The sequence below is a fragment of the Hylobates moloch genome, unplaced genomic scaffold, assembly GCF_009828535.3.
Source record: "Hylobates moloch isolate HMO894 unplaced genomic scaffold, HMol_V3 SCAFFOLD_14, whole genome shotgun sequence".
NCBI lineage: Eukaryota > Metazoa > Chordata > Mammalia > Primates > Hylobatidae > Hylobates > Hylobates moloch.
Genome location: NW_026652289.1, coordinates 32,913,697 through 32,933,130, shown reverse-complemented (window position 1 = coordinate 32,933,130; position 19,434 = coordinate 32,913,697). Strand labels below are relative to the sequence as shown.

At 46.1% G+C, this 19,434-nt stretch overlaps 1 protein-coding gene across 1 annotated transcript in view; it reads right to left on the bottom strand.

Moving 5' to 3' along the window:
• The window catches only part of ADAMTS17 (ADAM metallopeptidase with thrombospondin type 1 motif 17), a 361,454-nt gene that overhangs the window by 67,920 nt on the left and 274,100 nt on the right, over positions 1–19,434 (bottom strand). Inside the window, exons 16-18 of the mRNA XM_032175346.2 lie at positions 15,346–15,503; positions 12,124–12,283; positions 9,423–9,558 (exon numbers count right to left, since the gene is read on the bottom strand). Of these exons, the coding sequence (XP_032031237.1) occupies positions 9,423–9,558; positions 12,124–12,283; positions 15,346–15,503 (454 nt within the window). The remainder of the gene's footprint in view (positions 1–9,422; positions 9,559–12,123; positions 12,284–15,345; positions 15,504–19,434) is intronic.

Genomic DNA, 19,434 nt, shown 5'->3' with positions numbered 1-19,434 from the left:
CCTTCACCTCGATTCATCTTAAAGTATGATTTAGTGTCCCTGGTGATTTCTGTTTGACCCACTGGTTGTTTAGGAAGGGTACTGTTTAATTTCCGTGTACTTACGAGTTTCTTAAACTTTTTTCTCTTACTGATTTCTAATTTCATTCCATGGTGGCCAGAGAACATACCTCGTATTATTTCTATTGTTTTGTGCTTGTTAGGTTTATTTACTGGCCTAGTATATGATCTATTCTGAATAATGTCCCATGTGCAAATTCTGCTGTTGTTAGGTGGAGTGTTTTATAGATATCAATTAGGTTTGGTTGGTTTATACTGTTAAGTCTTCCATTTCCTTGTTGATACACCTTGTTTTTTAAAATCCATTATTGAAAGTGAGGTACTGAAGTCTCCAGTTATTATTGTTGAGTTATGTATTTATTCCTTCATTTCTGTCAGTTTTGCTCCATGTATTTTAGGGTCTTATATGTTTACAATTGTTATGTCTTCCTGAAGGATTGCCCTTTTATCATTATAAAATGTCTGTATTCTAGTAATATATTTTGTTTAAAAAATCTTTTTGTCTGGTATTAGTATAGCACTCCTGCTTTCTGCCTGCATGATGTAACTTTTTCCATCTTTTTACTTTCAATGTATTTCTATATAAGTACACACTCAGAAGGAGAAAAGAACAATTCTTATCTGTGGACTGTTCATTGCTTTAAGAGAGTCAGCCAGCACAGGACTCCGCCAAGAATGACCCTCATTAGACCCCAAGGGGAAAGGGTCGTTCTGAGACGCAGCCACCAACATATCCAAGCTCATTTCTGAAACCTCTCAGCAATTCCACAAGCTAGGAACCCTTCCACTGTTGCCCTGACTGCACAGCCATTTCTTCTGTGGGCTGATGTTTCTTCCAGAACCTGGAGAATCCATAGTTTCCCTTCATTTCTGATAGACGGCTTTGTAATCTCTTTTGGGGCAGCAGTTGTTGTTGTTGTTCTTTCAGTCTTCCTCAGACTAAATCTCACCTTTTCCCTTTACTTCTCCTTTCTCGTAACTGTGACATAAAAAGTCAAATGGAACCATTAAGTGCTTGATGGTCTTCACATTTTATTACTCAGAAAAATCAGGAAGAGAGAAGGATCTCTTTTGATGGGTTGCACAGCCTACATGCAAAGCATTTCCCAACAGGAGAAAGCCTGCCACCTGTGAACCCGGTACCAGGGCATTCTCTCGTCCTCTGTAATGATCAAACGAAGGGATAGTCAAATGACCAAAAAAAAAAAAAAAAAAAAAACCTCTGAAAATGCTTTCTTGTCCTCCATCTTGAATGTTTCTTAATTTAGATAAATAAGGTAAGGCTTCAAAACTTACCATTTAATTTAAAGACAGGTGACATCCTGAAATTTGTGTCAGAAAAAGTTCCAGCATCTTAGCAATCTAAATTTCTCCTCCCCGCTCACATACCATCAACAAGGCATGTAATAGACCACAGGTATTAGTCACAATTAGATTTACCTATTTTATTTTAGAAAAAGACAGGAAAGAAAATGTTTATGTTTCAGACTAGCAAGAAATTGATTAAAAAACCATATATTTTCAGATTGTGGCTGTAGCTAAAGATCCACATATTCCAGGCTTCATTCTTAAGTCAAGATCTCTCTCTCTCTCTCTCATACATGCACGTGTGCACACACACAAAATGTGCTTTAATAAAAAGGAAGGGATTCCATTCCATTTTAACCCCAAATAAGGCCAGCCTGATTAATTGAGGAAGGAGAACAAATTTAAAAACCAAATACGCTTCCTTGCAAATGACTATTCAATTCAATTGCCAGTAAGATGTTGAATGTTCTTTTCTGAATCACTCTAATTCAATGTACAGTACAGCATGTACTGCCTGGGAAGAAGTTCAAATCATAAATACTATAGGGAAATATCTAATAACTTGGAATGGCCTTTTTCAAGTGGCTAATAAGCTCTTAAAGACTGCAAAAATGTTAAATCTGGTAAAGCACAACGTCTGTGCTCTGGGACGAGTCCATTTCATTGCCAGCCCCTGCCTCCTCGCTCCAGGACCACCTGAGGCTGGGTCTCAAGGGTCTCGGCCCACGGTACTGCTCTTTGGATGCTGAACGATGGGTAGGCCTCTTGCCTGCAGACTGTGGTCAGCAAGGTGAAGGCTGCCGGCCATGGCCGTAACAGCTGAGCTGATCTGTGATTTCTGCCACGCCTGCCAATGTCAGGGCCAGGTTTGTCGATGTTTTTGTGTTGGTGTGTGAGATGCTGGGGAGACGCCATCTGCCATGTGTGTCAGACTCCAGATTCCATATGGTTACAGCAGGGTTTGGGAGAAATATCCACAGAGCTAGGATTAGAATAAAGAGGTGCTAATGGTGTGCAGTTGGGAAGGCAAAGGAAACTGTCAGGAACTCAATGGAAAAAGGGTTGAAGAAAATTAAAGGGAGATCAGGAGAAACAAAGGAAAGTATAAAGGAAAAAGACAAACATCTCTGCCATTTTAAAGGGCAAAGAGTAACCATAACATAGAAAGGCTCTTTCACCTTGCCAGGTTCAACAGTGGGTTGCATTCTGGCTTCTTTAATAAAGTTCACACCAGGGGATTCTTGGGCGCTTCTTCCAGGTTCCAGGCTCTGTCCTCCACTCATGCCACCCCATCTGAAACAGCCATTTGTAATCCAGACCCTCCACATCTCCACCTCACCCTCTTGCCCAGGTGCAGTTTTTACTTGTGTGTCCAATCTCCCTGATTTTCTGGCACTCATTTCCTAACGTCAGGCTTTCTACTTTTCTTCACTTACTAGCATGAATCCATGTAACCATAGGTTCTTATGAAAGACTCATGACAACTAGATCGTGCCATGCAATAATTCAAATTTTGTTGTCCAAATACGTGTGTGTGTATAACAGCTGTACAGAAGTCCTCCCTTATCTGCGGCAGATATGTTCTAAGACCCCCAGTGGATGCTTGAAAATAAGGCTAGTACTGAACCCTGTATATACTAAGCACAGATTTCTTTCTTCTTTTTCTTCACAATTTCATGGGTAGAAGATTCATTTACTGCAGATCTGAGCAACCTCAGCATACATTTGCTTTTCTTTCCTTATTAAGTTGAAGACTTCTACCTTTTCACTTATAGGATGCATTTTATAGCTTCTTTTTAGCACATCTGAGTTGCCATCATCACCGCTCTTGTGCTTTGAGACCAATATTAAGTAAAACACAAGAACTACGACACCCAACAGTCAATCTGCTAACTGAGATGGCTACTGAGCGACAACCAGCAGGGAGCAGAAACACTGTGGATCCCCCAGACAAGGGGATGATTTACGTCCTGGGCAGGACCGAGCAGGATGGTGTGAGATTTCATGACACTACTCAGAACAGCAAGCAACTTAAAACTGATGAATTGTTTCAGAAATTTTCCTTTTAATATTTTTGGGCAATGGTTGACCACGGGTAACTGAAACCACAGAAAGTGAAACTGCAAATAAGCGGGACTACTGTACATAATACGTATATATATATATATATAGTGCATGTAGATATATTTACATGTGTATGTATATACGTATGTGTATGTATGTATGCACAGATCTATCTTGTTAGGATTTGCAAGAGCTTTAAAATCTATTATCAGATCATACATTTCTTTAGCCAAACAATAAATCCTCTTTGATGAGTCATGGCACTCACATATCCAGTTTAAGAAAAAGTACAAGGTCAGAAGGTTCAGAATAAACAAATCAACAAATGAGCAAACAAAACCAGCCTAGGGCAGGCATCCAGACACTTCCTGTCTACAGTCTCTAAGGCAGATTTTAGGTGCTATTTTCTCTTGTTTTTCAATTTCATTTTCGTCTCTGCTCTAAGTAATTCCACTCATTCTTTAAGTCTGATTCACATGATTTTACAGTCAGGAAGGGAGTGGAAGGAGGTGGGAAAGAGAAGTGGTGGGGAGGCAGAAATCGAATATTTATCAAGTTACACAATAAAAAGAAATTCAGAAATCTAACATGTCCTCCTTTGTATAATAAGAAAATACATTCCCTGAGCTAATACCTGCAGAGCTCTGGCTCGTGCTGAGGGTGTGGTCTCAGTATCTCAGTGGGCAAAACGAGAGGAAGCAATAATCCGAAACAGAGGCCAGCAAACTCTTATGTGTGGGCTATGTCTGGCCTGTGGGGTTATTTTTGTACAACCCAAGGGCAAAGAACAAATTTTACGTTTTAAAGGATTATGACTCAAAATACAGATAAAAATGTGCCAGAGACCACATGTGGCCTGCGAAGGCAAAAATATTTATTCTCTAGACCTATACAGATGAAGTTTGCTGATCCCTGTTCTACGGAGATACTAAGAACTTGCTTCTGAAATTGCTTTCAGTCTGAAGTGTATTTGGCTTGAACTTGGCTCAAACGTGGTGAGACTGCAGGACTGTGGTCCATCAAGCCAGAACGACTCTGAACTTTCTGTAGCAATATACACACTTGATGTTATCTACCATAGGCTTAGCACAGCTCTGTGGCACTCGTTTACAGAGTTTGCACTCATGTTTGTTTATGTCACTTTGTTTTGTAGGTGTTTTCCTACATGATCTTCTGGTTTCAGTTTTGTAGTGCAGCAAGGTTCTCTCTTAGGAGATACATGGGAGGCAAAATCACGAACTTGCTATACTTGCCCACTTGTTGTAATGATCAGAGGGCTCTGTTATGGCACTTTGAATTAATCTGGAATCTAGTTGAAACATGAAGATGTGATCTGATTACCTCTCATCTGTCTTTCACTAAACCTGGGAAATTTTTGATCACTGTTTCTTAAATGATTATTTTTCTGCTCCCTTTTCTCTCTCCTCTCCTTCTGTGGCTCCAGTTACCCTTATGCTAGAAGGCTTGATACTATCCCACAGGTAACTGAGTCTTGATCATTGTCAACGATTTTTTCCTTCCCATTTTCTAACTGAATAATGTCTAATCTTCTATCTTCAAGTTCAGTCATCTTTCATCATCTTACTCTATTGTTAGACCCATGGAGTGAATTTTTAAAATTTCAGATATTGTATTTTTTAGTCCTAAAATTGTGTTTTGTAGATTATCTCTTTTTTTCTTCTGAGATTTCCTATATGTTCCGTGACCATGAGCATAGCTTTTCTTATGTTTCTGAGCATAGTTACAATAGCTGCTTTAACATTCTTTTCTTCTAATTCCAACATATGTGTCATCTTGCAGTCAGTCTCCATTAATGGCCTTCTCTTTTGAGTATGGATCTGTTTCCCTATAAAACTAGTAATTTTGGATTGTACCTGGAACACTGTGAATGATACACTAATGAACAGCAGCACTGCTCAACAGAAAGAAGATGAGAACTGGAAATATAATTTGGATTTTTTTTTTTCAGAGGGAGTCTGGCTCAGTCACTCAGGCTGGAGTACAGTGGCATGATCTCAGCTCACCACAACCTCTGTATCCCAGGTTCAAGCAATTCTTCTGCCTCAGCCTCCTGAGTAGTTGGGACTACAGGTGTGTACCACCATGCCTGGCTAATTTTTGTATTTTTAGTAGAGACGGGGTTTCATCATGTTGGCCAGGCTTGTCTCAAACTCTTGACCTCAGGTGATCTGCCTGCCTTGGCCTCCCAAAGTGTTGGGATTACAGACGTGAGCCACCATGCCCAGCCTGTTAATTTGGATTTTTTTAGAAGCCGCATTAAAATAGTAAAAAAACCTCAAATTTAATTTTAGTAATATATTTTGTTTGTCCCAATGTATCCCAAATATAATCATTTGGGATGAGTATAATCAAAGTAATCACATTAAAAATTAAGATATTTTATAATCTTAAATATTTTATAAAATTATTAAGACTTATAATCTCTTTTCATACTAAATCTTTGAAACCTCATGTATATTTTATATTTATAGCAGATTTCAATTTGGAGTGGCTAGTGACTACCATATTGAACTATGCAGCTCTAGAGTTTCATTTTAGAAGAATATTGAATTTTTGTTTTAGCAGGCAGCTAATTTGGCTGGAATAAAACTCCAGGCACTGTCTCTCTTGTGGTGGGCAGCAGCTACACTCTCAGTTCAGGTCTTCTAGCTTTAGCTGTGCTATGTGGGGTCTGGCCGGCCTGTCTTATTCTTAGATTTGGCCCTAGTCTCTAAGAATTCCCAGAGATTCTTGAGATATATGCGGAATTGGGAGTCCCTCTCTGTGGCTCCCGCCTTTCTGGAGTTTTTCCTTCTCAATTTCCAGCTGCTATGGGTTTCCCTGAATATTCTCCTCTGATGGCTTAACCAGTACAAGATGGCAGGTAACTATCAGAGTTTTAGCTAGTCTCAATGGAACTAGGGCCTGCCTTTCGCTGAAGAGCTGTCAACATGGGTAATTCAATTCCATGCCATTCTATTCCTCCATTTCTCTATTTCTCTTCAGTTTCTAATTGCTTTCTAGCTTTAATTAATTAATTAATTAATTAATTAATTTTTGAGATGGAGTCTCACTCCGTCACCCAGTCTGGAGTGCAGTGGCAAGATCTCAGGTCACTGCAACCTCCACCTCCCAGGTTCAAGCAATTCTCCTGCCTCAGCCTCCTGAGTAGCTGAGATTACAGGCATCTGCCACCATACCCAGCTAATTTTTGTATTTTTAGTAGAGACAGAGCTTCACTATGTTGGCCAGGCTGATCTCAAACTCCTGACCTCAAGTGATCTGCCCGCCTTTGTCTCCCAAAGTGCTGGGATTACAGACATGAGCCCCCTCGCCCAGGCTGCTTTCTAGCTTTTAAACAATTGCTTTTTATACGGTCTCCAGAGTTCGTAACTGTTATCTGCAGGAGGGCTGGTCTAATGTAAGCTACTCTATTGTTACAGGAAGCAGAATCCTTGATTTTTAAACCTTTTCCCTGGAGTTCCACAGAGGAGCCAGGGCCTACTGTGAATGGTGGAAAAGGCGGAGTAGATTGGCCCACTCTGCCACATTGTGTGTGTGTCTCAATTCAGTGGTAGCAGTTCTCATTTCATCTGTTTCATTTTATTGGTTTCTGTGCATAATTTTAAAAAGACTTGGGTATAAAATAGTTTGAAAACAGAACTGATTGGAAGTCAGGAATCCCAAACGGAGGAACCGGCTGAAGCCATGGCAGAAGAACGTGGATTGTGAAGATTCCATGGACATTTATTAGTTCCCCAAATTAATACTTTCATAATTTCTTATGCCTTTCTTTACTGCAATCTCTAAACATAAATTGTGAAGATTTCATGGACACATCACTTCCCCAGTCAATACCGTTGTGATTTCCTATGCCTGTCTTTACTTTAATCTCTTAATCCTGTCATCTCATAAACTGAGGAGGATGTACGTCACCTCAGGACCCTGTGATGATTGCATTAACTGCACAAATTGTTTGTAGAGCATGTGTGTTTGAACAATTATGAAATCTGGGCACCCTGAAAAAAGAACAGGATAACAGCAATGTTCAGGGAAAAAGAGAGATAACCTTAAACTCTGACCACCGGTGAGCCAGGCGGAACAGAGCCATATTTCTCTTCTTTCAAAAATAAATGGGAGAAATATCACTGAATTATTTTTCTCAGCAAGGAACATCCCTGAGAAAGAGAATGTACCCCTGAGAGTAGGCCTCTAAAATGGCCCCCTTGGGTGTGGCCGTCTTCTATGGTCGAGACTGTAGGGATGAAATGAGCCCCAGTCTCCCGTAGCGCTCCCAGGCTTATTAGGAAGAGGAAATTTCTGCCTAATAAATTTTGGTCAGACCACTTGCTCTCAAACCCTGTCTCCTGATAAGATGTTATCAAGGACAATGGTGCCTGAAACTTCATTAGCAATTTTTCACCCTGGTCCTGTGGTCCTGTGATCTCGCCCTGACTCCATTTGCCTTGTGATATTCTATTACCTTGTGAAGTACGTGATCTCTGTGACCCACACCCTATTCATACAGTCCCTCCCCTTTTGAAAATCCCTAATAAAAACTTGCTGGTTTTACGGCTCAGGGGGCATCACAGAGCCTGCCGACATGTGATGTCTCCCCCGGACGCCCAGCTTTAAAATTTCTCTCTTTTGTACTCTGTCCCTTTATTTCTCAGCCTGGCCAATGCTTAGGGAAAATAGAAAAGAACCTACGTGACTACTGGGGGCAGGTTCCCCGATACAAACATGCTTCTCAAATGGAGCCCTAAGACCTTTTTGCTCAGTCATGCCCTTGAGCTCATGCTGACCTCCCCTCCTCCATCGTCTCTTACCCTATTTTCTAATCACTTCACCAGGGCCAGGCCATCTTTAGTTTGCAGAGAAGAGGCTGTAGCCTGTTTGACTGCTGAGTCTTTACAGTGGCAAATCCTCCTTTCTGTGGCCCCTGAATATGACTCGATGGACTGATCGATAGGCTTGTGGTACAGCTGCTCATACCAAGGTGCCCAAGCAGATTTCCCGCAGTGAGCTCTTCCTCCAGGCCTTCGGCATTAGGGTGGAATTTCATTCTTAATTTGGCAAGGAGCACAGAAAATCATCACAGCAAGCCTCACCTTCTTTGTTTCCTTCCTGTCTCCTCTCTTTCTCACTCAAACACATTTTAAGAGTTTGACAAAACAAAGGGGGTTGGTGCAAAAGCCAAATATGTTGTGAAGCTCTTGTACTAGGCAAGTGGCACAAATTAAGAAACTTAGAAAATGGAAATACTAAACACGCACCTAGTTAGAAAAGGTCAACATGCCTTAAATGATACACAGAACCACAAAGCAAAAACCATTCACCTCAATTCAGAGCAGAACGGAAGGCCAAAGGCTGACATGCCACCAATGTAATGGATTCATTAAAGTCCTGCTAAAAAGACTCGAAAAGAGGAGGCTTAGCCGATGAACACATTTCACACAATTCATCTCCTGACAACCCAAGAGAGTTCACACGGGTAACACAGCCACGAAAGTTGGGGCTGGGACAGAAGTGCTGATGGATCCCAAAGAATAAACACCAAGATCCACACTTACTGGCATGAATTTCAGCCACTGAAACAGGTCACCCACAACATTAGCCTGTGCGCACCCTTTCTTCTGGGCACTCAGACTCCAGTATTTGTTTCCTTCTCCACCAAGACAAAGTAATTTGGGGAAGCCAATGGGTACTGGTTAAAAGTGTGTGATGATGGCCATTTTTTTTTTTTTTTTGCCATGAGATGTTACTAATGGTCTCCTACACAATGCCTTCCAGTGAAGATTATATTTCCATCAGAGTTCTGGCTTAGCAGCTGGAAATTTGGTAATTTGAGCAAGTAGAAATCACTCATCAACAATAACGGAACACAGCATAGGGCAGTACTGTGGCATTAACTGCATATCACTCCCCACCACTGATGGTGCTGCTGCCCCAGACTCTGGTGGGTCCAAGCTACAGAACCCAGCTCCTTACCGTGACTGGCAGGGGTGCAAGTTGCACCTTCGGACCTGGGGCTCTGGGCGGCTTGCTTGAGGGCAGTCACTGTCGTTCACCAGAGTTGTGGTCTTGTTGACAATCCGTGTACATGAGACAATGGTTCTGCGCTCCCCTGGAAACCAAACCACAGGGAGCTGAGAGACTGTGGCTGCACCCAAGTGGAAAGGCTGGGCTTGCATGCCTATGAAAGAGTGTTTGGGTGCTGCTGATGGTCACTTGGTCATTTAAAGTGACTGTTGTAAATGTTGTGTGGTTTTTTAGAGAGGAAGAACTGTAATTGTAGGGAGGAGGGTACAAGACACAGAAGGCAGAGTGGGGCCCTGGAAGATTCTAGAACAAGATAAGAAAGCAGCAACACTTCAGATCAGCGGTGTCCTTGGACAGCTTGGGGTTCGTTGATTTGGGCCTTTGATTTCCAAAGATTGCTCATCTTTTTATCTGCTTGTTTGATGTTTAAAGTCTATGGAGATCTGATCTCAATTAAATACCTGCACATTAGCCCTCAGCAGAGTCTGGCTACCTATTACAGAACTCCTGCTTGCTGGGGAGAAGTGGGAGACAAGGAGTCTGGTCTGGAAGACACACAGACCTGCATCCTCTAGACAGGCATTCCAGAGCCATTCTGAACTTGTCTAGCCAGCCAGTTGGTACTTATGGCTGAGCCCCTACCTGCTCTTGAAAGCTTTGCTAACCCATTATCCCAATTGGATATAACCCTTCTTTTGGGTGTTCCCGGAGCACCCTAAACACTGCATGGCCATGACTTTGTCAGGCAGGCTGAGCGATTGGGAGTTAGGAGGGTGGCCCTTGGAGCCAGGCCGTCTGGGTTCAAGTCTTGGCTCTATCACAAATAGCACCACAGAGGCCATAGTGTCAACAGTTGGCCACCAGGCTTCTGCGTCTCAGTTTCCTCAAGCAGCCTGGTTTGCTTAACTTCCCTGTGCCTGAGGGTACTTCAGTGATGATTAAAATAAGCGAATATATATGGCGTCCATAGAACAGAAGCTGGCAGGTGGCTAACACTTCATCTTAGCTCTATTGCTATCATTATTATTATTTGGGAAGAGTGACAATAAAAGATTAATAGGGAGTCGAACACAACTATTTGGATCCTAGGCTCCCTGCTGGGTCTGTTCCTGGGCAATTTGTCACGTAGGGATGACTTGAAATCACGGAGACCCGAACCCCACCGCTGGTTCCTGCTGCCCCACATAGCAGCCTTGCATGAGTACAGAAAGCACGGAACTGCTCTCAGCTTTGGTGGCAGGTCTGACCACTGTGTTAGGAAGCTGGAAGTGATCAGTGTCATAAAAGGATTTCCACCAAGCCAACAGCAACCGAACAGCCTGCCCCTGCCCCCAGGAGAGCCTGCTAACTGTCCCACGTGGGCTATGCTTAGTTTGCAACAAGTTGTCCACGAGGAAAACCTGGCTGGAATCAGAGGTCGATGTGTTGGCTGGATTTGGATTGTACCCGGAACACAGGTTTTTGGAGGTTGAAAGGCCATCGGCACAAGCAGCAGCTAAGGGCTGAGGGGGAGAAGGCCCCCCGGGGAGAGGTGCAGAGTGGAGGATGCAAGGCTGACCGTGGTATCCGGAGGCTATGCCGGCTGCTGCAGGAACAGGCTAAGCACAGACAGTGAAGGTGGTTGGCCAGGACGCCCAGGAAGAAATTCCTGTGTGTCTATAACTCCTACCCATGAAACATGGGATGAGTCCCTTAAATGGTAAGCAATGCTTTACATATTGGACGTCTAACAGAAGTTATCCAAGCAGTCAATGGGTGCTCAGGACTAGGGATGGCAGGGGCTATGCCCGGGGTTCCACTCCGTCATCCAACTCTCTGGGTTGGCCTACCAGGGTCCAGGTCAACCTTCTGTCCCAACTCTGTGCCCACTAAGATCCACCCAGCCTGTGTTCCATCTCCCATGACCCTTCTATGTGCCCTGCTAGGGTGACAAACAGCACTGTGCTAAGAAACTGCTGGTTCAGAGTTCAGAATGGCTTCCTGCTGCCCCCTCTCAATGACACAGCAATAAACACAATGCCTTTTGGTCATATTGATTCTTGCTGTACGACAGGCTCTTTGGCTCACCCTGTGGACCCTGCAGTGGGTGTGAGAGACAACCACCCTATTTTAGAGGTGAGGAAACATGGGGTAGAGAGAGAAAGTCATTTGCTGAGGTCAAGCAGGAAGCTGTGCAGTCAGGACTCATGCTCAGAATGTTTCACCCGACTTGCAGGACTTTTTCTTTCCATTATATCCTGGAGTGAGGTGACTGTGGCCAAGAGGGAAGGGAGTTTGGGAGTGGGCAGAGACATGCTCTGGTGCCCCTCTAGCAAGCGGCAACAGCTGAAGGTCTATTCTGTTTATTCCCAGGGTCCACCTGTCACACCCGAGATGTAATCATACACCAGCCAAACCTCGCTTCACCCACAGGTCAGAGCTGTGGGGCCCTGCGCCCCAGGCAAAGCAGAGGTATGGGCATGACCCACGTGTGGGAGTCGGGAAGACTCTGCCCAAGTATTCTGCCGAGAGATTTTCGATGGGATATGGTTAAATTCCCGTGGAACTACAGGTTACAGATTTCCCACACCCTGTGTGCTGGCCACAGATGCCTTTCTCCTTCCTTCAGCAAAACCCCACACCCAACAGGCCATGGACCACGGCCACTCACCTCCTCCGCACTGCACACTGCACCCTTCCCAGCCGCTGTGGGTCCAGATGAACAAAGAGTCCTGCGGTTTTTCTGGCTCGCTTTGATTTTCCGCAGTGTGGTTTACAGGAATGGTGTATTCATAATGAATTCCATAATCTTGGTCGTGAAATAACAACACCTGGATCAGCCGCAAAGCAAAAGGCCATTTTGAGTAGGAATGAAGGCCCGTGGGATTGCCGAATCTCACACACAGCCACACCGCAGCTGTTTCTCCACGAGGGGTAACCAGCTCTTTTCTGGGGCTGAAAATAGGTTCCACTGAGGGTGCTCCTTTATCTCAGCCCGGGATTCCTCAGGGACTCAACTTGGGAGGAGGGTGAATGCAAACCATCAGGAGGGAGTTCTGTTCTTTCCTACCCAAGAGAGAGACCAGCTTAGACTAGGAGCTTTAGGATAAGCGACTCTGAAACCTCTCACTGCGCTTTTCGTGGACAGCTGCGTCACGCAGAGAACAGTCCACATTCCTGCATGCTCACCCACAAAGCTGCCCTTGAAGACAGGAAAGACACAGATAAACTTTCACCCAGAAAAGCATCAGAGCAATTGGGGTGACTCTACTTCTTTGGAAATGAACATCTTCCTCCACTCCCCATCATCAATCACTGCCGTGTCAGTTGGTCCAGACAGTCAGGGGTAAGGCAAGCTCAAGAGCAAAATGCAGCTCACTGCCAGAGGACTTTGCGGCGGCATCAGTTTGGGGTTCAAGGATGCAAGAGTCCTCCGCTGTCACGGGAGCCAGGACAATGAGTGTACGAAAGGGTGGCAGGAGCCAGACTCAAGGCTTCACGCCGGGGGTGCGGTGGAGGTAGAGGGAGGGGTCTATCATGTTTTGTGGGAAACTATCATAGAGCTTGGAGACCTCGGGTCTGAAATCCTAGTCAGCAAGAATCTACGGAAGAGATGGGTTTAGAACGGCATGTGACAAGCCTTGTAAAGCCAGCAGGTGCATGATCAGCTTTATTTCTCTAGACATAACGGTGCCAAACAAGCCCTCTTGTAGGAGCTTAACATGGCTTGCTTGTGGATAATGAGTCTTCATGCTAAGCCTGGAAGCAGTGAGTGCCCCTGGGTCTAAGTAACTAGCAGGTTCACTTCCAGCCCGAGAAGTCCGAGAATGGGCCAGCAGGCACTAAGGGGAGGGTGTGCATGGCCCACCTGACTTGACCTGGGGCAGACCAGGTCAAAGTGTACCAGACAATGGGAGCCATTTCCCTCCAGCCATCTCTCAGCCTCCAAGGCTGAGTTGTGGGGTTGGGCTGCAGTGCTAAGAGCAAATCTAACTGCATCAACATCCACAGCTCCACCAGAGAGACCTGCCATAACACATTTGGAAAAATGCCTCCAGTTAGGGAAAAAAACCACCAAAAACCAAACTAGTCTTAGAACGAGATCTTTATCATCTCAGTATGAGAATAAGACTGGTGAATTGAGAATTCATATGAAAGCAATTTTGTAGCCACATATAGTGTGTGTGTGTGTGTGTGTGTGTGTGTGTGCGTGTGCATGTGTGTGTGTGCATGTGTGTGTACTTGGTTTCAAATGCAGGTCCCCATGATTCTCTGGGTGCTACTGATTCTGCAAACAATGTGTACACCCCAGTTTGGGACCATGGCTTTCTATATAGAGGCAAAGGGGCACTTCTCATTGTCAGTTTTAAAATCTTGAAGTGACAATCACATTTTGAAAGAAAAGCCATCAATATTGAGCGAGGGCTGAAACTTCAGTTACAGTAGTAGTTGCTTTCTCCGAGTTTTGCTCATCCTGGTCTGAATGAATCCAGGCTGGGTACTCCGCTTTAACGGGCTAACAACTTGCTCAGTTTACAAAGGCTTTTGGTGTAAAGGGAAATACACTCACGTTGGTGTTTGCTAGAGAAAGCAAACTCTCATGCTAACAGGTGAAGTTTCAGTACAGGTTTTAGGTTTTGCCTCCTCTCTTAGTCCCTCTGAATAACTGCTTTTAACTCAGAATAGGAGGATTAGTTCTAACTGTGACTAGGAAACAATCTTATCCCAGATAAATGACTCAGGTGCACATTCTTGGGTCCCAGAAACCTACTGGCAGGAACGGATTTGCAGTGGACTGAGCGGGCTGAGTGGTGCACTGGCAGGTTTCTACATGGTTTAGATTGCACATGAAAACTGCTTTGCCTTTGTCTCCCCAGAAATTGTAACGGGGTTAACACCACTATGGGGCCACGCCCACCCTGGGTGCCAGTGCTCCCCGGCAGAGCCAGCCTCCTCAGGAGATTCCCTGGGTAATGGCTAGAAAATCTTTTGGGTGTCAACTAACCTGGAACACTTACAGTCTGCCAGAGATCACAAATTAATGGGGAAGAAGAACTTCCACGGAGAGACTCTGGCAGGCACTGTGGACAAAGTGTGCTTTGATTACAGGGGCACAAGCTGCCACAAATCCTGTTTTTTGGAAGGAGACATGGAATCAATGATGAGCTATCGGAAGTTAGCCATGAGAACTCCTGGATCTTGAGAAGGAAGCAGAGTGTTCCATTCCCTGGCGATATCTGACACGTTTAAAAGGAGGCATCACTGATGTTTCAGTGGCTTGCACGGAGGCCTCCCTGAGACAAACAGGTAAGACAATGGCGCCCTGGCCTGGCCCAATGGCTCACAGGTTTCTGGAGATCACCTGGGGAATAGAATACCTGCATCATCTGATCACCCCCCTTCCTGATTCCCAAATGCTTGTTGCAAGCTGGGTCTGTGAAATCTGAGGGATGCTAGTTCGGAGCTGGAGTCATAGTTCATTTCCAAAAGATAATGATGTACACTCTGTGAGGGCAGATCTATGCATCTCACCAACTGATGCAAAAACAGACTTCCAGTGGGGCTGTCTGCTTAATGAGGCCAAGTCTCCCTGGCTGCCATCCACATAGCTAAGCATTTCCTTCTTTGAGGCAGCTCCTTTTGAAAAAGATAGGAGCTCGGCCAGGGAAGAGCCAGGGGAAGCAATGAGAGAATTCTGAAGCAGGTCGTGCAAGGGACTGGAAAATAAAGGACCCAGAGAGGGGAGAGGACTGAGCAGCAGGGGACCTCGTAAACCCCTGGAAGCCAGATGCATTTCCTGCCCCCAAGGTCCCAGGAAGAAGTAAACTGGAAAGTAACTGGTAGACCTCTCGGAGCCACGCCCCCTAAGACAAGTGTGGAGCCAGCAACTTACCATCAAGTGCAGCGGTAGTTTGGTTGGTCCCTTGGCAGAAATCTTCTCCCACAGCCCCCTTCTCACATAGCGAACAGTGGTGCCTGCAATCTGGAACTCTCCGGGGAGCTCTATCTTCCAGTCACTGTTGATGGATCCCTTACCGGAGTCTTTGAGAGCTAGAAAGCAAATTGAAGATCAAAGAATCAAGGGGCTGGGGGTGGGAGGATCCAGCCTGTCTTTAAAAGGAATCTGCGGCCCCTGAGTGGAGCAGAGGTCTCCCCTTCCACAGGGGGAAGGAGGGAGGCCTGAAGCTAGAGAAGGGGAGTGCTCTGTGTACTGAGAACAAAAGCCTGGATCACAGGGAGCACGGAGATGCAGATCCCCAGGACCCCCAGGGAAAGCTGTGGGATTGATGGGCACCTTCCAGCCTGGGCTCCTGTCTGGAAACCAACTCAGATAGCTGGGGTTAGGGGTGGAGGGGCAGGGAATGGAGACGACCACAGTCTGATCTCATTTCACTAAACTTCCCCAGCAGATGGTTTTCTGCCTGATGAATTCATTCCATTTTAATGTGTCCTAGGCTACACACCAGTTTTGCTGCTTTAGCAAAACTCATCATTTCCCTTTCCTATTACCTACCTGGGGCTCTAGAAGGAAAGCAGCCCAACTCCAGCACCTCTTAAGGATCTGATATCCCCCCCATTACTAAAATGGACGTCCCTTCAATCAACAGCCATTACTCTATTAAGCATGAACGTTTGGAAACCCTAGCCACCCACAGATGTGGTGGTCACACGTGGCAGCTGTGGACGAGTGGTGCTTGGGGGTTGAGCGTAGCAGGGGAGGGGCACTCTCATACCCCAGCTCTGTGGCCTTCAGGTTCTCACGTTTGCTCGCCCACGCCTCTACCAGGGACAGCCTGTGTCAGGAGAGGCTGAGAATCAACATGCTGCCGACTGGCCGTAAGCAGAAACTTGGTTTTCCACACAAGCCACATATTTACTATTTTCTGAGGCACTCACCAGGACTTTTCTTGTGTCTTCCCACTTAGGGGTGGTTCTCATGTGGTTCTCATGAGGACAGCACTCTGCAGTGACATCCTATTTTGTTGTTGCTGTTGTTATTTAGGAAAAAAAAATCCCAACAAACTAAAACCTATTCTGGCATTTTAGGAGAAGGCAGCAGATGACAAGAGGTGACAGTAAGTCTGTCATTTCCCAAAATGGGAACTCCAGGACACCCTCAGTCCTATGCCCACACTCCCTGCACACTCAACTGGAGCCCCACGGACACCCCAAACTGATCTACATATATCTCATTGGGACCCTACTCAGTCCATAATCAATGAAATCAGATTCTGCTGCATTGACTATTCTCTGCTTACTGAGGCCAGAAATGAAATGCCCATATTTAATACTGATTTTGGAAAATGAGAGTTGAAACCCAAAAGGGGTTTTGGTTACTGCTGAATTCATCAGCCCCAGGCTGGGGCAGGCCACAGGCAGCAGAGGGTCGCTGGGTAGCCACTGGCCTCAGTTCCCATCTCCAGGACATTCTGGTCCCACACTGCTCGCTCCCAGCAAACACAGAGACGCAGGCTCAGGGCTTCTCGTGTTACAGGGACTGCCAAGAGAAACAGGTTCCCCACTTCTAGGAACTTTCCAGCAGAGTGGCTTCCAGTGGGGTCTCGTATCCAGGGTGGCTATGAGAGGTTGAGGATTATAGGACTCCAGGGACAGCTCAGGAAAGAGAAAGCCCTACCACTTGGAGCCGAATCTGTTTCCCTTCAAGAAATCCAACCCACAGCTGAACTGTCCTGGCTATGAGAAGGAGGTGAGAATGTTGGGACGCCCACAGTTTCCTCTCCTTTTTCTCTTCTGCTGCCACCATCTGCAAACTGCCATTTAAGGAGCCTATTCTCTAGGTTGGCTCTTTCATATACTCTGACCCATTTCATCTTCTCAACAACCCTCTGAATTACTGTCATCACTTCATGGGTGAGGCAATGGGGGCAGAGAGAAGTACCTCGCCCCAAATCACAAAGCGATTCAGTTGTAGAGTGGAGACCTGAATCCAATAGACCAACCCTACTGCACTTATCACTTTGACACCTTTCAATTTCCATTTCTTTAGGTTATAGCATCAGTCTAGATTTTTCTGACTAATGCTGAAATGTGCAAAGGTAAGGCTTGTTTTCAAAAAGGACAAATTCCAGGCTCTGTTACAGGGTTTCATATTCTATATACCCTTACAACAGTGACTGATTTCACGGATTTCCAACGCTTCTAGTGAGCTAATAATGCAAATATATACTTGGTTATATTAACTATTAGTGAATGTAGGCAAAGGCTGCATGGAGGTTCATCATTCTTTCCAGCTCTCTGCAGGTTTAGAAAATTGTCTCTTGCACGCGCATGTGTCTATTTGGTTTTAGGATCCAGTGTGGGCTGGTGGGAAGGGGCAGATAGAAAAAACCAAGGGGCCAGACTCCTTTAAGACAGCAGTCCCCAGGACTGGTTTTTGGGACTAGGGACTGGTTTCGTGGAAGGCAATTTTTCCACAGACCAGGGGGTTGGGGGAAGTGGGGTGGTGGGGGATGGTTTTAGGATGAAACTTTCCACCTCAGGTCATCAGCCATTAGCTTCTCATAAGGCATGCACAACCTACATCCCTGGCACGTGCCATTCACAGTAGGGTTTGCGCTCCTATGAGAATCTAATGCCCGCTTCTGATCTGACAGGAGGCACAGCTCAGGCGGCCATGCTCGCTCGCAGGGCACTCACCTGCTGCTGTGCAGCCTGGCTCCTAACAGACCACGGACTACTGCTGGTCTGCAACCCGGGGTCTGGGGACTGCTCCTTGAAGAAACACCTCAGAAAGCATGAGTTGTAGGAACAGCAGATGTACCCTGCCAGTCCCTCAGCCTGTTTTGAGGGCCTCCTCACTGGGGGCTAAAGACAGACACAGCTTTTGCTCCCAGGGAGCTCACAGTTTGGAAGGGAGACAGAGACAGGATGAACATAACACAGTTTCACAAGCTCTATAGTAAGGTGCCTGCAGGGCCCGGGAATGTTGTGGTACGGGGCAGATGGGGAAGGCTTCCTGGGACAAGCCCGCTTTCAGCTGAGCATGTAAGACAGGGAGAGGAGACAACGCCACCCGCAGTGTGTGGCTCAGCGGTGTGTGGCTGCCTGCAGTGTGTGAGGCAGGACGCTTGTTCCTGACCCTCAGAGGCCAGGACGGCTAAGATCAGTTCTGGGCGGGGTGACGGAGGGAGGAAGGCACAGCACCCCGTACGGAGAAGCAAGTGGAAGGTGAAGTTTTTTCCACTTTTCAGAGGTTTGGCTGGGAAAAGGAGGCAAGAGATGGAGAGTGGCCTCAGAGGGTGGGAAGGAGGAAGGGGGCTCACTGTGAGGACAGAGGACACCCAAGCATGCTGAGGCGCCCTATGTAAAGGAGTCAGAGATGAGCAAATGATGTCTTTGCAGCTGTGTGCTGACCACAGTCACACCAGGGCCTGTTCCGTAGAACCCACCTCTCTCACAAAGACCAGAGGGAAGCCAGGCAGCTGCTCTCCTCCTTGCTGGGCCACCAGCACAGACCAGCTGAGGCCCATATCCACGGCCTGCCAGTGACAGACTCCAACACTGGCTGCCCTGAGCTGGGGCCCCAGGCTCGTCCCTGGTTCATTGCTTCTGTGAACACCCACTGTGCCCATCACACAGCATCTGTTTCTCCCTTTAAGCAATGGTACCCAGGGTTTCTCCTGGGAACACGTTTTTCCTCCCGTCACGTGGGATTGGACCCCACAGTTCCAGGCACAGACCCACCACCCAACCCCAAACAGGGGGACTTTTGTTCACCTTAGGGAAAGGCAGCTTTCTTCCCACAGGGTTTCCCAGAGACTGGATGTGAGCCTGGATCTGCCAGCCCACAGGAAGATGTCCACAGAGAGGATAGGCAGGAGTGTCAGTGCGGAGAGAAACCGTTTCTCCTGTGACATCATTTTAAGCCCCTGGATCCAGCAGTGCCTGAAGCTGATGCTCAGCAACTGAGAGCTGGGTCTGGCATTCACACATGCTTTTTGGAGGTTGGGTTAAAAAATGC